The 18,900-nt window shown below is 42.4% G+C and overlaps 1 protein-coding gene across 1 annotated transcript; it reads right to left on the bottom strand.

Annotated features, from left to right (window-relative positions):
- Nucleotides 1–10,062: 10,062 nt before the first annotated feature.
- On the bottom strand, nt 10,063–12,483 carry LOC124664184. The gene has a single exon (XM_047201764.1). The coding sequence runs from the start codon at nt 12,481–12,483 to the stop codon at nt 10,168–10,170; it is 2,316 nt and encodes a 771-aa protein (XP_047057720.1). The 3' UTR covers nt 10,063–10,167.
- Nucleotides 12,484–18,900: the final 6,417 nt, after the last annotated feature.

Below are 18,900 nucleotides of genomic sequence, written 5' to 3'. Positions count from 1 at the left end.
ACCTTATACCGGGCCTCACACCGAAGGAAGTGTGGACGGGAAAGCTGCCCGGTTGGCACCAAGGTTAAGATCTCTTATGGGTAAAGCAACACACCTCGCAGAGTGTAAAGAATCGTGACTGTCACTCCCTGTTCCGGGATTGAGGAACTGCGAACGCGGCCGGAAAGGAGCTCCATGAAGTTCTAGTAAACCGGTGAAGGCCGACGGACATAGCTCTTTGAAATAAAAGCAATCTATTGAAGAAATGTTTATCAAAACTTGCATTGGTATTAGACTTTCTGGTCTAATATCGTAGCTAGTGCATTAAACACCTCTTATCTATAATGAACTTGTTGAGTACGCTCGTACTCATACCACTCTTAAACCCCATGCTTAGATTGTCTGAACCATCTAGAGGAGGACAACGACAACCATGATGGAGCCGAGATCATCGGCTACGAAGAACCAGACCTCTCAGGAGGAGTGGAAGGCGTAGACTACATCATAGTCTATGGATCCGGAGAGGCTTCCGGAGGAGAACAAGCCTAAGGATATCAGGAGGAGTAGTAGTAGCCGAGCAGCGCGAACTCTTACTATTTAGCTGCTCGATTAAATAAATGTTTAGTTTAATGAGACTATGGTATTGTAAGCTAAGTTGGGTTCACCTCGAACCCAGGAGATATCCTCTTAGGACCCAAGAGGAGCTCCGAGACGACTTGTGTATGTGTATTGTAATAATATGTGAATGAGTTATGGACCTTGCTATGTTCTGTTGTACTACTCTGAGGGATGTGATATTTGCGGAATGGTACTTCGCGAATGTTATATCAACGACTGGCATACTACAACATGCAGTGGTATGCAGGGTCACCACACATCTGCTCCACGAGAACCCTAGGCAGGGCGCTGTCGCAAGGGCGCTGTCGCAAGGGCGCCGTCGCTTCGTCGCCGTCGCACGGGCGCCGCCGCCGTCGCCAGGGCGCAGCCGCCGCTACGTTGCCGTCTCCTCGGCGCGGCGCGGCGCGCCTCGCAGCTCCCAAGCGCATCCCCACAGCCGTCCCCCTCCTCTGCCCCGTCCCCCACGCAGCTCCCCCGCACATCCCCACAGTCATCCCCCTCCTCTCCCCCACCCCCCACGCAGCACACATTTTCCCCTCCTTCTCGGTGTGTGCTCCATGGTGGCGACGACCAGGGCTTCATGAGCAGTGCATCCCCAAGGTCTGAGCTACTTCCTGGAACAAAAATGTCATCCTCGCCACCACAATCGAAGTAAGTGTTCGCAGATCTTGCCCAAGTTGTAAATTTTCATGCCCTGTGTGTTTATTTCTTAGTTCTTTTCCGATTGATTTGAGTGCCCATTGGATTATGGTAGGTTCGGTGGGACTGGGAGCAATTCTTTTGATTTAAAAATTGTTGTGGAGGCATTTTTCTACACAAATGCTGATGGTACAAAGAGCTATGTGAAAGGAAGGACTATGGTATGGACGGTAGACATAGATAAGTTCAGTATTGGTGCTCTAACACATCAGTTAGCTGTAGAATTGAACATTGGCAACAATCAATTGGTGTCAGTTTGGTATTATGACAAAGTCTTGGGCCAAGAGGTCCAACTATTATATGAGCAGCAACCCTCAGAAACTAAGAATAACTGGGTATGGTTTATGTAGTAGCTGCGTAGGGTTGTAGGATGTCCACACGGGCTAGTAATTTCCAGCGGTGCCTGCAAAGGATTAGAAATTGCAGTTGGTGATGTATTTCCTGAGTGCGAATACAGGGAGTGTATGAGGCATTTATACCAAAATTTCATGAAAAAATTTCATGGTAAAGTATACACAGATCATCTATACCCAGCTGCTAGAGGATTCACAGAGCACAAGTTAATCTGCAGCAGAGAACATGCTCATGTCGGAAATACTGAACATGAGGCAGAAATTACACTATATGATGTGAAAGCATATGACCAGCGGATCTGCAGCAGAGAACATGCTCATGTCGGAAATTTCAAATTTCTGGAAAGCCTTGTATTCATGCATTAACATTCATTTGTTCAATGAGGGGCACCAAGATCGAGAGCTTTGTTGATGATTATTACAGTGTGGCAAAGTTTAGGGCTGCTTATGTTGGGGCACTGCCGACCATGACTGATAAGACACAATGGGAGCAAGTCGATCTTGGCTTCCCAGTTAACCCACCTATACAAAAGAAAAGGCCAGCAGGGAGGCCTAGGGTTCAAAGAATTAGAGGTTTCCTTGAAGACCCGGGCAGGAAAGTGGTGAAATGCAAAAAATGTGGTCGTAAGGGCCACTTTCAGAAAACTTGCAACTTGCCTCCAGAAATTATTGCTGAAGCAGCACAAGAGCACACTCCTGATGCTTCTATGGAAACTAGTGTTGAAGCAGCACAACATCACACTCCAACTAAAAGGTTTCTACTTGCCTAACTTTGTTTATGTGTACTGGGTTAATGTTTCTAAACATTTTGACCTTTGTGTCATGCAAAAAGAGAGATGCTAATGCAACCGAGGAGGTAAATGTAGAAGATGATGAACCTATAGCCAATTATAAAAGGTATCATACTAATGTTAATTTTTTATATGAACATAAAGTTGTTACTTCTCATACATGCTCTAAAAATATTTACGGACAGAAGACGCCAACAAAGAAGAAGACGCCAACGAAGAAGAAGACGCCGGTGAATAAGACGCCGGTTAAGAAGAAGGCACCGGCCAAGAAGAAGAAGACGCCGGTTAAGAAGAAGACCCCGGTGAAGAAGAAGACGCCGGTCAAGAAATCAGCTGAACAAAAGGGAAACAACAAGCAAACTCAAGGTGCTGGAAAGAAAGCTACAGGGAAGAACAAGAAGAAGATTGTTACACCATCTATTACTGATGCTGTACTCAGTCCAACTTTAGGAACCAAGAGAAGTCTGCTTTGGTGGCTTGGGGGAGATTCTGATACATCTGCTGCTCCACCTCCGGCAGATATGCCATCTGATGCTCCACCTCCTTGTAATCTGGTGTGAACCCTGTTTGTAATCTGGAGCATTGTATGTGTGTGTGTGTGTGTGATGTTTAAACTGGATCATGTGTTTGTGTGTGTCTGATGCTCAATTTGAGACCATTTGCACCTTTTGATTAAGTAATATGCAGTTTTAAGATCATTTTGTTTCATCTACTATAATGCAAAATATTGTCACTTGTAATTTGCTGTAAATTGGTTGTATTTGCGACAAGGTCATGCCAAATTCTTCCTCTAAATTCGGTTTGTAAATCTGGTAGAAATAAGCTTGAATTTACTTGGTATATAATGCAATAGTACATGAAGCTCCGTTGCTGTAATTTTTTTGCTGAACCGCTGTGGGAAGAAAGGCTCTAAAAGCTGAGACCTATGGCGACGAACAGGGGCAGTTTCGTCCGGGAGAAAATACATTGACCGTTTTTCTACCAAAAAATGAGGCCAAATGACTATAATGACATTTTTCAACGTATAGACGAATTGGAGTGGCATATTTCGAAGTTTGAGAATTGGAGTGGCATTTTTCGAATATGCATGAATTGGAGTGGCATATATCTAATTAACCCAAAAAAAAAGGTGAATATATTTGCTTTCCTGAACTGAAAGCCCGTTATAGATATATTTGGTTCAACGTTAAATTTACTTTAGTTACACTCAAGCAATGTGTGACTTGCCACACAGTGTGACTAATTAATACCAAAGTATAGTAAACCTGAACAAAAAAAATGTGTGTGCCCCATTAGTTATCTATACGGATCATAAAAAGGAGAAAGCCAGAAATCAAATACTTACATGAACATGAGAAACTTCTATTCCCTCCATCATTAAATAATTAGCTCAAATTTATCTAAATATGAATGTATTTTCACACTAAAATGCAACTAAATACGTCTATATCTACATAAAGCTAAGTTATTTATTATGTGATGGAGGTAGTGTTTTTTTTCAGGGAGTTGTCTTTTCGTTTGGAATTATGCGCTTATCACCCCTCCGGTTCTCCCAAGAGATGCATGCCATTTTCTCGATGAAGTGGAAGTCTGAACATGCGGCTTCCTTTTCGGCGTGGACTTGGCTGGTGGTTCACCATTGACGGTATTTGTTATGTCATGGAGTTCCTTTTAGAAAGATTCGCCAATATTTTATTATCTATGTAGCATTTTATTTCTTCAGACGTAAATCTAGCTGGACTTTCAGTTATTAAACGAGTGGTTCGGCGTCGGCCGTTCGGGGCAAGGATTAACAACTGCTAGTAGGTGAGTGGGGCTAGATCGTTTTTTTTTTATATTCATTCATTTCAAAAGAGGAAAGCACGTGTGGGCTCGGTGCTTTCTACATGGAGCGTGCCGCAAATCTGGGTCTGCCTGGCCCATAGATCCGGCTGTGTCACAGTTTAAGTATTCCATTTGTAATCATCAGGTCACTTTTCCATCAACTTGGCTAACTGATTTGTCTACTAGTGTCTGTTTCATTGGCCAGAATTTTTTTCCTATGGGTAAATCTCCTGGGTTGTTAGCCTATCCTCCATCTGTCTCAAAATATGATGCCCATAATGTTTGGATAAAGTTAAATTTCTTAAAATTTGACCAATTATATAAAAAAAAGTGTTAGATTTTATAATTCCAAATTAATATTTTTAGAACCATCATGAAATATATTTTCATATTATGCGTATTTAAAACTGTAGATATTCATATATTGTTGTATACAGTTGCTCAACTTTTAAAAGTTTAATTTTGACTAAGAACTATAGCCATCCTAATTTAGGAAGGAGGCACTCTTTCCCAAAATGTAACTCATATTATTTTTACCCTATGCCAAACTCTCTCATAACTCTTCAGATTAATGAGTTTATCAAAGTATTAGCGTCGAGAATTACGGAATAATAAATATAATAGATAGTTTTTACAAATACTAGTGGAAATACTTCAACCGACTCATAATCCTAAACCAAGCAATCAGTGAATGATAATGCACATGTGTTCTCTCTGTCTTACTTTGTTGATCGAGTGACACCTTGAGCGTGTTTAACTCCTATCGGAGGCAATCAAAGGTAAATTTTTTTTGTTAAAATGCGTAATTTTCAAAGTCAATTGTGTTCATAGAAACTGCGGAGATTATTCTGACTCAACGAGGAAAATATCAGACTTTAAGGTTGCCACCATTTTAGGTGCAAGCCTCTTTTATTGGCGAGGTTTTCTTGAGCAAATAAGGGAAAGTGACACTACGGTCGAGGTCATAGTATTACACTTTACACCTAAATTACATTGTTTAGTTTCTTCTAAGATTGTAAAAGATGAGGATGCCATGTAAATTTATCCCTTTATTGCTAAAGTGGTAATGTTTAAGTGTAATAATTGATGTTTTGAGTACACGGTGTTGTCGTCCATAAACATTGTAAAGCTGCAAAAAAAAATTAACTATCGGTTCTTGTAGGTGCAGTGACAATATTGTGTTCTAATGAGTGGCTTTATTCCCCTGAATTGTATCAACTATATAGGAAAAAATATTATTAAAGTAATAGTTCATGCATGTGTATGGGTCACCAATTTTGTTTTCGGCGTGGAGGTTTATTTCCATGTGTTATCCTCAAAGTGAAAATGAGAGAGCTAGAAAAAATGTTGAAGCATGAAGCGTATTGTCCCTTTCTTTCGACCTTGCATGAATTATAATATCCTTGTAGACTCATTGTTTTCAATGTGGTGGATGATTTTATTTTCACATGTTATCACAGCGAGGGAACACAATTGCATTGTTGAAGTTACAACCTTATGGATGCAAATTTTAATGTGTTTTATTTATATCCACGAGGTGTTGCTAGCTACAAAATAAAATGTATCAATTTTATCAAACTTGTCCTTCGAGGCAAAAGGCTCGTCGATTTGTTTTCAGAGGGTTTTTTTTTTCTTCATGTCGGCTTTCACCGCCGCAGCGATTAGCAAAAGAAAACTAGCAATATTTTTCAGCATTTGTTCCTTTTAGGCCATTTATTTTTATGGAGCCTTTTATTTTTGTGAGTTGTCTCCCGCTACCAATGGAAAGCAAGCAATTTTGTTGAAGTAATAATTCTTCTTAGGGCAACGGCTGAATCAAAGTTTTTGGTGGAAGGTTACTATGTGTGGTAATTTGGTAAAATAATTATGTTCGTGCATAAGGACATGACTACATGAGAATGCAAATCTTTAAGGTAGCATTTCCTTGGTTATTTGACGGAGTATTATATAAATATCTCTGGTCCAGTGTTTAATTTGGGTCAATTTTCCGTACGAACGATTTGCCTCATTTACAATTATAAGAAGGGTGTACTTGTCATCAGAAACACTGATTAACAGAAAATCCCAAAACCATGTGTAACAGAGCCTACAAAAAGAATGTGAGTGACACGGGCCATATGGATGATAAAATATGAAAAGCGAAAAAATTACGGTACAAATGAAATGCGTGCATGAGCATGAGTAAATTGATACCCACTAAAAATTAGTGAACTCTTCAGAATTGCTACATATATTTTTCTCACACGAAGGTTTCGTTTTGTTATCACACCACAAAAGAGATGCATACCATTTCTAGTTTTACATCATGCATGCATGCCATTTCCGGTTTCCTTTTGAGTTTTGACCTTTTGGCTGGTGGTTCTCCACTTATGGCATTTCTTGTGTCATGGGCTGCCTTTTAGAAAGATTCGACAATATTTTGTCTATGTATACTACCATTGTATTTCTTCAGACGTAAATCTTGTTGACATGGAAGACACTGAATGATTGGCTCTGGCCTTGTGGGGGCAGGATTAACAAATGTGAGCAGGTGAGTGGGGCTAGACAGTTTCTTTACATATTCATTGATAAGTATATGTAGGCCCGATGCATTCTACATCGAGCGTGCTGCAAACGGCAATTCTGGGTCAGGCTCATATAGATCAGGGATCCCATCGTGGCATCATATACATGTTAAATCATGCTAGAAACACCTACGACATTTTTCATCGAAGTTGAAATACAGTATTTCAGTAGGTACAGTAAAACACTAAATATAATCCATGACGTGACAGGTTATATTTGTACAGTGTGATAACAAATGGAAATGTTGAATCTAAGATATTTAATATTGTGTACAATGTTCAACAAAGAACTCACTAAATAAATATACAGTTAGATGTCATGACTATACTATCTTAAAGCGGGGAATATATTTATCAATAACAAACCCTCCGATTCAATCTCTAACAAAGCTGAAATATGAAAAAACACTAATTGCAAGTCTTGTTTGGTGTAAATGGTTAATGGACAGCTCCAAGTGTTCTTTTTCACGATCCAAGCTACTGATATGGCCTTTTCTTTTCTCTTGCGAGCTACTAATAGGGTTATGTCTTGTTTCTAATGTAATGTAATTCCCATTTTATAACCAAATGTTGTATCGGGCACATCCATGTAGTTACAGATGTTATTGTTTGGAGTCGCGGGAAGATCGATCTCCCCCTTGCTTCCGTCATCCCTTCATCCAATTTGCCCCGTCCAATGGTTCCGATCATTCCCCCATCCCACCCCCTATGCACCTAAGAACCTAGAATGATGAGAAAACATATATACAAAAATGCACAAAGCTCAGTATGCATCGTACATATCAATGCAAGATGAGAAAATACACTGAATTAACACCAACAGGCGGGTTAAAAAGAACACCGATATGGAACATGCACAAACTTATATAATCTAAAAGGGCATGCTGTTCTTGTGCTTCTATGAACAGGCATGAGCAAAGACATATGTCAAGACAAATATTTTCAAAATATAAAATTTCGTAATTTTCTACCGACATATATATACATATACAGAATGAAACGGGCAGAGATACATATCAGAAACTGTTTTAACATCTAAGACATCATCCATTAATAAAAAGACAGAGTAAGCAATAAGTAGACACATTCAACGAAGTGAGAGTAAAATGAAGTCTTACAGCAGCAGAACTGGAGACCACTACTGAACACCGCCTGGGCTTTCTCACTGGAGTCTAGCAGGTACGATATCCAGCTCCGACAGAGAGGGCATAGACAAGCTTCACAAGTACTTTAGCCTATGAAAACATTTTATATTTAGGAACAGAGGTATTTGCATAAGTAGTCCAAGGTATGAAAGGTGAGTAAGCTAAGAGTTTCTCCCAATTCTGAGTGGTTAGAAGATCAGCAGCTAACCTATTGTCTTTTCTTACTTACCACCTGTATCTGCTACGAAGAAAGCAGCTTAGACTTGATCCCACCCACCCTAAAAGTAATAGGTGGCAAGCTAAGTTGAAGAGAGTATGACCGAAAGCAACAGTAAGTTCACACGCTAAGTAAGCTGGCTGCATCAAGCTGACACGAAAATATAGACCAAAAAAGATGTGTCTCACAACTAATTAAGCTTATATCTTTTGGGCATGGTACCATAATGAAACAAATCAGGACAATGCAATGCCTGAATTAAGAACAATATACATGAAGACAATTTACCGTCAAAGAAACCATGCAGCTGTAGTGTTGTGCAGGCATCACGGTTGGGAGAAATGTTGTCAGTCTTCCACGCAGGGAGAGGAGTCGTCGGGGCAGTGCTCCCAGCAGAGGAGAGCACCCGCGCATAGAGAGCCAAGCGCCACCGCTTTCGATGGAATGGAATACCAAAACCAAAGCTGATGGCAAGCAGCAACTATTCGCTGTCAAAAAACGATGTCTGATTATCATGCTCAGAAACAACTTTCTCTAAGGAAGCTTAGAGATGAACAATTTGCATTAGAACACATACACGTAGCACATAACATACTTGGTCTTTGGTAATAATTAGCCAAGCATTGACCTCTAAAAATTACTACAACTAAAGAGAACTGATGCAAAGCTAGAATGGTTACAGATTTTATGACATCAGCCATTCAGTGGTAAACATGTGAAGTATGGACAATGCATGAACCATAATACAGGCTCAATTTACCATCAAAGGATACAAAATAGCACCATCATTTTCCACAGGTCATATATCAGGATATACACTGCAATCGAGAAAAAACTTGCCCTACATAGACACTATTTTCATGAGATATGCAGATTGAGAATGGTTAAAGTGAAGACCACATATCATTGGGTAATCATAAATTTGACAAGATCACATTTCTTAATGTACACCATAAAAAGAAACTGCTTCATTCGCACACCGATGGGTACCCGGCTCGATCAACAAAGACAGTGAGGTTCAAGTTTGGAGGTTAGGCACTTAAGCTAGGTGAATGTAAGCTTAAGTTAACCGCCGAAATGACATTAAGAAAAAAACACGATGGAAAGGATAACAAAATTTTATACATGACCATGGGCCAAAACTAATCAATGTAAGTACTAAACCAGCTTAAAAAAATTATGTTCTTTCTCCCTAATCCCAAATGGCAGCGTATCTAGGTGTAAACATGACATTCCATACATAAAAGCAAAATTGGCTCCGTTAAATCCAAAATTAAGAGGAAGTGCATGCGAATAGAGCCACTAAACACACACTAACAAACATGTGGATTCCAGAAGCTGGATTGACGAAAATAGAAACATGAAGTCACTATTGCAAGCAGAACCACAATTTCCTGCCTTCGCATCTCAAAGTAGAGCAGAAACTTGGTATCTTCAATTCAATGAATCCACTGCAGAATGGAAGACTGCAGAGTTATGCTCGTTAACATAAAGAACATAACTTTTTATGCTCTACCAAAATTTCCATAAATTCGAATTCCAATCTAATAATTACCTGGTGGCTATCTGATAATTACCTGTTGGATCACTCACCTTACTTTATATGAGACAAATTCAGGTGGGGGTCCGACCGATTATGCACTTGAAATTAGAAAATCATAAATGCAAAATGCAGTTCTGTGCTCTAAAAGTTATATGTCTATATTCGATGGATGGGCCTGTTTAATCCATGCAAAACAGATAATGATCATGTTCTACACCAGGAATAAAGCATCAGTTCTACTAATACAATAGCCTCTTGGAGCAACAAAAAAAATTGCTTTAGCTAAGTCATAGTCAGGTTACAGGGCTTGTGTTTGCAGTATGCCACCTTTTTCAAGTTCCACTGGAACCTGAACCCCGTAACATGAAATCGGCTCAAGTTCAGTGGATCTGCTACTACATAAATCCAGTAACTATGACTTCAAAGACTAACTGTCATATATCTGCGTCTTTCAGTCTCATTGCAGCGACTTCATCCTTCATTGCCTGAAATGATTTTTCTGCAGCTTCTACTTCCTTCTCCAAGAGATCGATTCCTTCACTCGACTCATTATGCACAGATGCTCTACGAGCTTGCTTTTTTTCGTCCAAATGCCTCTCCATTGTTAGTATATTGTGTTTCAGTTTACTCAGGTGGCTTGAAAGAGATTTAACACCTTTTGATTCTTGCTCTTTGGTCCGGGCATCCTCAAGCCTTGCCATGGAATCCTGAAGCCTTCTAAGTCGGGTCTGTGGCTCCTTCAGGCGGGCAATGAAATGCTTCACATTGAACCCATTTTGTTCCAATTTCCGAGCTTTTTGCATCAAATATGTAACCTCTGAAGCATCTGTATCCCATGATGTCCTAAGGACCTCTCTAGCCAAGCCAACCAACAAAAACCACATTCCACTGCAGGCCAGATCTCGTAGAGTGTCATCGCTGTTCACCAACCCTCTGTAATGTGGTCTCTGGGGAATGAGCTCAAAGAAGAGAGGGTACTCTGTCATGGCTGCTTCGGCATAAGGGTCAATGTTGCTATTCTTTGACTTCTGTTGCTTTCTTCCACCTCCTTCATCTTCATCAGAGCTTTCCTCCCATTGTGAAAACAGCCCACAACGCACAAACTCTTCCAGCTCCAGGACTAGTTGCCTATCATTATCTTCAGGATCACAGATACTCTGTTCCTGATCATCGTCGAGGTTTATTACTTCACATTTCTTATCATGTGATTCGATAACAATGCATTCATCATCACTGTCGCTGACAGATACCTTGCTTTTCTTATTCATGCCACCATTTTCAGGGAGTTTATCTCGTTTCTTTTTCTTCCCTGTACCTACAAGATTTCCCCTATCTTCACTCAGCGGAGATGAACTAGCAGAGTTTTCCTCGTGTGCTATTTCTGACCTAACATATTGGTCAGCTTCCTGGGGCCTCACAAACTGTCCATTCAACCATGCAACATATTCCTTGCTAGCTGCCCCGCGTCTGCAGATACCAGGTACCCACACCTTGATTCCCTTGGACTTAAACCCATGGACAATTGGAAAGGGGGCGTCCTGATCATACCCAAACTGCCTTGCAACGACATGGGGATTGTACATTGTGGAAGTACCGATGCCATCACCGTACACTCCATTAAGCACCGCTTGTGTGATCATTGCAACGTAATCCTCGAACCACTCTGGCTTATCCTTACCTCTGGAGCTCACCAAAACAGTTTCATTGCTAAACCACTCAGGTTCGGTCCATTTGAGCGAATTGCGAGCGTAAGGCCTCCACTCGAAACAATCCTCTTCCTGCAGAACACGTAGAGACTCCTCCCTTGTGGTCTTCCTCCTCCTCCGGGTCCAATAGAGTGCCCGGACGCTGGAGACGGGGAACTCCGGCGCTCTCAGCTCGGGCGGGCGCAGGCAGTCGTAGCGCTCCCACATCCACACCTGCAACAGCCAGAGCGGCGCCCAAACGTCGACACGCCCACTTGCCCCCTCTGCCACGCCAGAGGTAGCAATCCTGTCCATCTCGGTGTAGAGATTAGCCACCACCGCCGGCCCGAGCGCAATGCGCTCGCCAAGGCTGAGCCGCGCGGCGAGCGCAAACACGCAGTCCGGTAGCTCGGACCCCTTTGGGTTTAGCCTGGGGGTGACGAAGAAGGCTAGCCAGTAGGCGAGGAACCCAAGCCGCCGCAGCTCATCGTCTTCCCCGGGCCGGATCCTGGTGTCGAACCACTCGAGCCAGTGCTCCGCGGACACGCGCCGGGCCTTGCGAGCGCACGGGTGCAGCTCCTTGATCTTCTCCTTCTCGACTAGGAGACGGACGCGGACGTCCTCCTCGGTCGGGGTGAGGGGCCGGTCGAGCGGCGCGCCGGAGGGGGGCAGGCCGGCGAGGACGAGCGCGTCCTCGAGGGAGAAGGTGGCGGGCCCGGCGGGGAGGCGGAAGGTGTGGGAGTCCGGGTGCCAGAGGGAGAGGAGCGCGGATAGGGCGTCGCGGTCGGGGATGACGGCGGCCGTGGAGGCCGCGACGGCGTCGTGGATGGCGGTGGAGTGGAGCACGGGCGCGAACCCGGGGTCGGCGAGCGCCGCGGCGACCCAGGCGGACCAGCGCGCGCAGGGCGAGAGGTGGCGGAAGGAGAGGGGCGGGACGGGCGGCGGCGGCGGCGATGAAGGGCGGAGGGGCGGCGGGGTTGAGGCGTGGGGGGGAATGGCGATGTGGAGGGAGGAGGGGCCTTCGACGCCGCCTTGCCGGAGGTCGTAGCCATCGGGGGCTGGCATTCGGTTGCGGCGCGGCGGCAAGGTTTGACGTCGCCGCCGGCGGAGGTGGGGGATTTTGGAGCGTCAGGCAGGGTCTAGGGGTTTGCGCGTTTTGGAGTAGTAGAATCTGCCGTTAGTGTTCACCAAAAGGAAATTAATCGTGCGAGGGAACTGCCACGGCCCACGACTGCGTTGAAAACGGATCGCCCGGAGGCACGGTTTGGATATGTCTCGGAGAGCCCTAAAAAGAAGGATATGTCTCGGAGAAAATTGAGTTTACTCCAATCCAAGGCGTTTCACGATTTTCAAACTAAAACCATTACACGAATTATGGGACTGAGGAAGTAGTACTTAGAAGTTTAAACATAATAAACTGAATATTTTCCATGCATAAATACAAACAAATTTTGTCAACTAATACTATACGTTATATTTTTAGCTACACAAAATCACAAAATTGTGGCTCTAAGAAATAAAAGAAAATCTCGAAATTACTCTTCATAATTTTCTTTATTGTGTTGATCACGGATGAAAAGACATTTTGATGAAATTTTATTCGTTACTACACATTTATATGTAAAGATTTTTGTTTCAGATATTTTTGAAGTAAATGTAAAGATTTTGGAGCTCGGGGGAGGGGGGGGGGGTCAACGATATTTGGGAAAACCAACATGTTTGGTTGCACGTCTAACAAGATAACCAATTTTAAAAAACACCACTTTGGAAGCAAGTTGGTGAAAACTAGAAGGACACCCAGCGCGTTGCTGCGCGAATCTTCTAAGAAATTATATTGTCTAAATGAAATGGTATAATACATATGTAATATGAATTGTGTATAGAAGTATGCAATATTCAATTCATCAAAATAGTTGAGATGATAAATTTAATTCACATTAATTTTTATATTTGATGGCTATAAATTAGCTATGTGGACATTCTTATCAAAAATGGCGACATAGATAGCTTGCATACAAGGATACATCAATAATGAATGCTAGTGGCGATGACATGGATATTTGATTGGCTAATGAAATAGATGATGTGGACGGCTTGCATGTAGAGATAGACTAACATCAATTGCAGTTAGTTGGCGACATAGATAGCTTGCATGCAAGGATACATCAATAATGAATCCTAGTGGCGATGACATGGACATTTGATTGGCTAATGAAATAGATGATGTGGACGGCTTGCATGTAGAGATAGATTAACATTAATTGCAGTTAGTTGGCGACATAGATAGCTTGCATGCAAGGATACATCAATAATGAATGTTAGTGGTGATGACATGGACATTTGATTGGCTAATGGAATAGATGATATGGACGGCTTGTGTGTAGAGATAGACTAACATTAATTGCAGTTAGTGAGGTTTTGCTTCATAAGAAGTATAGATAGCATTGATTCCCTTCTTGAAGCATATTGATATAAGAAACTGACTAGTGGATCCCAGAACTGGTGGTGTTGATGGACAGACCTCTAACAACTCATTTCTATTGATAAACCGAGTGTTTTATTTATTGGATTTGTTACGCTGATTCTCAGTTGCCTCATAATATTAGTCACCTATGTAGCCGTTGGATGTAGATGTGCCAAGATCCGCGCACTTTTTTTTACATGCACATGTAATTCTCGAAGCGAGTCAAGCGCAAAGCGACCCATTTGCACATGGGCCTTTTTCTGCATGGTCGTTGTCGTGACCCACAAGAACTGGATGAGCCTTGCCGCTGTTGTAGAGATCTTGCCTTGTTTGCTTGTATTGTATGAAAGAGTTATAAAGAGGAGTCGAGGCTTTTGCTATTATTTTGCCTACATTTTTTCTTGTATTTTATCTCATTTAATTTTTTCATTTCTATTTATAGATTCTACATGGATGTAGATTTTCCTCCGTATTTTTATCTGCTTGTGATAGTATGCTATTTATCTTCTTTAGATATTAGTCACGATGTAAACTGCAACAGAGATAATGTTCTTGACTATATTAGCATCGTGATTTGTGTCCATCTGTGTTGGAAGTGGATTGTAACTATGATTTTCAAGTTGCAAGTGGGTAGAAACTAAGTTTTTTTCCAGATACAAGAGGGTTGTAACAGAGAAAAACATTCCCGACCATTGTATTAGTGTTGTGATTTGCGCTGGATAGGAGTTGTAAGTAGGTTGTAACTATGGTTTTTTTAGTTGTAAATGGGTTGCAAATGTGATTGTCTTCCAATTTTAAATGGGTTGCAACTATGATTTTTTTCCCAATTACAAGTGGATCGCAATGGTGATTTTTCCAGTTGAAGATGAGTTGCAACTAAGTTTTTCTCTAGCTGGAAGTGGGTTGCCGCTGGGATTTTTCTAGTTGCAAGTGGGCATCAACTAAGTCTTTCTAGTTGCAAGTAGGTTGCAGATTTTTTTAGTTGGAAGTGGGTTGTAAGAGAGGTTTTTTCTAGTTGTTACTGGCTTTCAACTGAGATTTTTCCTAATTGTTCTTCTAGTGTTGTGATTCATGCTGGCTAGAAATGCAAGTGGGTTGTAGCTGTTATTTCTAGTTGCAATTGAGGTACAACTAATTTTTCTTAGTTACTAGTGGATTGTAACCAAGAATTGATATTCCTAATCATTGGATTAGCATATGTGATTATTGATTTGTCCGCACAAAGTAAAACGAAAAAAGAAGAAGCAGCTTGTTAGCCCAAGAATAAAAGCCTATGGGCCATGATAAAGAGCACATTCATCATGCCTGAGAGACAAACAAATGATCGTTGTAGGGAAAACATCCATCCCTCGAGGCATCGACTGAGAACTAATTGATCTCAATCGATTGAGCGCTAGATGATACCATTTTTAATACAATAAACTTTTCGGGCAACACTGAGATTGTCAGCGCCTCTATTGGGATTCATCTAGTGGAATGGATGCATCACTACACCCGCATTTCCAACTTTGGTGGTGGTGAGTCTTCCACTTCCTCGGTCCTTGTTCCTCCTATGGCCTTCACGAGGGACGGTCGAAATCACATTGACCCCCTTTAAGCTTCTACGGACAAAGATACACATGTTGCATCGATGACGCTAGTGCAAGACAAGCATGTCTGATGAGGGACTCCCGCGTAGGAAGCAAGAGCAAAGGCACAAATAAGAAATCAACTAAGGCATCCTCCTTCCAGTAGCTGGGACACATGAATGATCAAAGACGCCTAATATGGAGAGTAAATAGGTGAGTACAAATTTTACTCTATTTGTTGGATTGGAGACATAATTGTGGATAAGTAAGGTTCCTCTAAAATGCAACTAGGTGAATGATGGCGTGTAACTCACACGTTCGTTGGGAACCCCAAGAGGAAGGTATGATGCGCACAGCAGCAAGTTTTCCCTCAGAAAGAAACCAAGGTTTATCGAACCAGGAGGAGCCAAGAAGCACGTTGAAGGTTGATGGCGGCGGGATGTAGTGCGGCGCAACACCACAGATTCCGGCGCCAACGTGGAACCTGCACAACACAACCAAAGTACTTTGCCCCAACGAAACAGTGAGGTTGTCAATCTCACCGGCTTGCTGTAACAAAGGATTAGATGTATAGTGTGGATGATGATTGTTTGCAAGAACACAGTAAAACAAGTATTGCAACAGATTTGTATTTCAGATGTAAAAGAATGGACCGGGGTCCACAGTTCACTAGAGGTGTCTCTCCCATAAGATAGCATGTTGGGTGAACAAATTACAGTCGGGCAATTGACAAATAGAGAGGGCATAACAATGCACATACATGACATGATGAATATTGTGAGATTTAATTGGGCATTACGACAAAGTACATAGACCGCTATACAGCATGCATCTATGCCTAAAAAGTCCACCTTCAGGTTATCATCCGAACCCCTTCCAGTATTAAGTTGCAAAACAACGGACAATTGCATTAAGTATGGTGCGTAATGTAATCAATAACTACATTCTCGGACATAGCATCAATGTTTTATCCCTAGTGGCAACAGCACATCCACAACCTTAGAACTTTCTGTCACTGTCCCGGATTTAATGGAGGCATGAACCCACTATCGAGCATAAATACTCCCTCTTGGAGTTAAGAGCAAAAACTTGGCAAGAGCCTCTACTAATAACGGAGAGCATGCAAGATCATAAACAACACATAGGTAATAGATTGATAATCAACATAACATAGTATTCTCTATCCATCGGATCCCGACAAACACAACATATAGAATTACAGATAGATGATCTTGATCATGTTAGGCAGCTCACAAGATCCGACAATGAAGCACATGAGGAGAAGACAACCATCTAGCTACTGCTATGGACCCATAGTCCAGGGGTGAACTACTCACTCATCACTCCGGAGGCGACCATGGCGGTGAAGAGTCCTCCGGGAGATGAATCCCCTCTCCGGCAGGGTGCCGGAGGTGATCTCCAGAATCCCCCGAGATGGGATTGGCGGCGGCGGCGTCTCAGTAAGGTTTTCCGTATCGTGGCTCTCGGTACTGGGGGTTTCGTCACGGAGGCTTTAAGTAGGCGGAAGGGCAACGCGGGGGGCCACACGAGGGCCCCACACGCCAGGGCCGCGCGGCCTAGGGCTGGGTCGCGCCGCCCTGCTGTGGCGGCGCCTCGTGGCCCCACTTCCTTTCCCCTTCGGACTTCCGGAAGCTTCGTGGAAAAATAGGCCCCCGGGCGTTGATTTCGTCCAATTCCGAGAATATTTCTTTACTAGGATTTCGAAACCAAAAATAGCGAAAAACAAAGAATCGGCTCTTCGACATCTCGTTAATAGGTTAGTGCCGGAAAATGCATAAATACGACATATAATGTGTATAAAACATGTAGATATCATCAATAATGTGGCATGGAACATAAGAAATTATCGATACGTCGGAGACGTATCGGCATCCCCAAGCTTAGTTCTCGCTCGTCCCGAGCAGGTAAACGATAACAAAGATAATTTCCGGAGTGACATGCCATCATAACCTTGATCATACTATTGTAAACATATGTAATGAATGCAGCGATCAAAACAATGGTAATGACATGAGTAAACAAATGAATCATAAAGCAAAGACTTTTCATGAATAGTACTTAAAGACAAGCATCAATAAGTCTTGCATAAGAGTTAACTCATAAAGCAATAAATCAAAGTAAAGGTATTGAAGCAACACAAAGGAAGATTAAGTTTCAGCGGTTGCTTTCAACTTGTAACATGTATATCTCCTGGATAGTTGTCAATGCAAAGCAATATAACAAGTGCAATAAGCAAGTATGTAAGAATCAATGCACAGTTCACACATGTTTGCTTCTTGAGGTGGAGAGAAATAGGTGAACTGACTCAACAATAAAAGTAAAAGAAAGGTCCTTCAAAGAGGAAAGCATCGATTGCTATATTTGTGCTAGAGCTTTTATTTTGAAAACATGAAACAATTTTGTCAACGGTAGTAATAAAGCACATGTATTATGTAAATTATATCTTACAAGTTGCAAGCCTCATGCATAGTATACTAATAGTGCCCGCACCTTGTCCTAATTAGCTTGGACTACCGGATCATCGCAATACACATGTTTTAACCAAGTGTCACAAAGGGGTACCTCCATGCCGTCTGTACAAAGGTCTAAGGAGAAAGCTCGCATTTTGGATTTCTCGCTTTTGATTATTCTCAACTTAGACATCCATACCGGGACAACATGGACAACAGATAATGGACTCCAGTCTGTAGTCAACTCAGCTCATAGTGAAGGACTTTTACAGTTACCGATTCCCCAACCAGCCAGCGAAGACTATCCCATCATACAGTATGCCGACGATACGCTAGTGGTCATGCCGGCCTCGACGGACCAGCTCAGAACCATGCAATCCATCCTACAAGCCTATGCTCAGAGCACGGGTCTAAAGATCAACTTTAGCAAAACGCAGCTTATCCCCATCAACATCTCAAGTGAAGAAGCTTCATCCCTAGCGAATACTATTGGCTGTCAAGTGGCATCGATGCCGTTCACCTATCTGGGCCTCCCAATGGGCACCACTCGTCCCACGGTCGAAGACCTTATGCCGTTGGTCTGTGCGGTTGAAAGGAGACTGTCCAGCTCGGCACTTTGGCTTACATACGGTGGCAGACTAACATACATCAATGCTGCAATAACACCATTGGCAACATTCGCAATGTGCACCCTAAAGGTACCAATGAAAATCTTTGAGTTTTGTGATCGGGCTAGAAGGCATTGCCTCTGGCGCAAGTTTGTGAATGGAGAGGAAAAATGCCAATCTTTGGCCTCATGGGATATGGTATGTCAGCCAAGAAACAAGGGTGGATTAGGAGTGATCAACTTGCAAGTACAGAACAAAGCCCTCCTCCTAAAACACCTAGACAAGTTCTATAGAAGGTGTGATATCCCATGGGTACAAATTATCTGGGCGAAATACTATGAAGACAAAATTCCCCATGCTCAACCCTCATG

This window comes from Lolium rigidum, chromosome 6, assembly GCF_022539505.1.
Source record: "Lolium rigidum isolate FL_2022 chromosome 6, APGP_CSIRO_Lrig_0.1, whole genome shotgun sequence".
Taxonomy (NCBI): Eukaryota; Viridiplantae; Streptophyta; class Magnoliopsida; order Poales; family Poaceae; genus Lolium; species Lolium rigidum.
Note: the sequence above shows the minus strand (reverse complement) of the source record. Positions and strands in the feature narration are given on the sequence as shown.

Coding starts and splice junctions, on each gene's coding strand:
- LOC124664184 (XM_047201764.1), bottom strand. CDS start 12,483: ATGCCAGCCCCCGATGGCTACGACCTCCGGCAAGGCGGCGTCGAAGGC.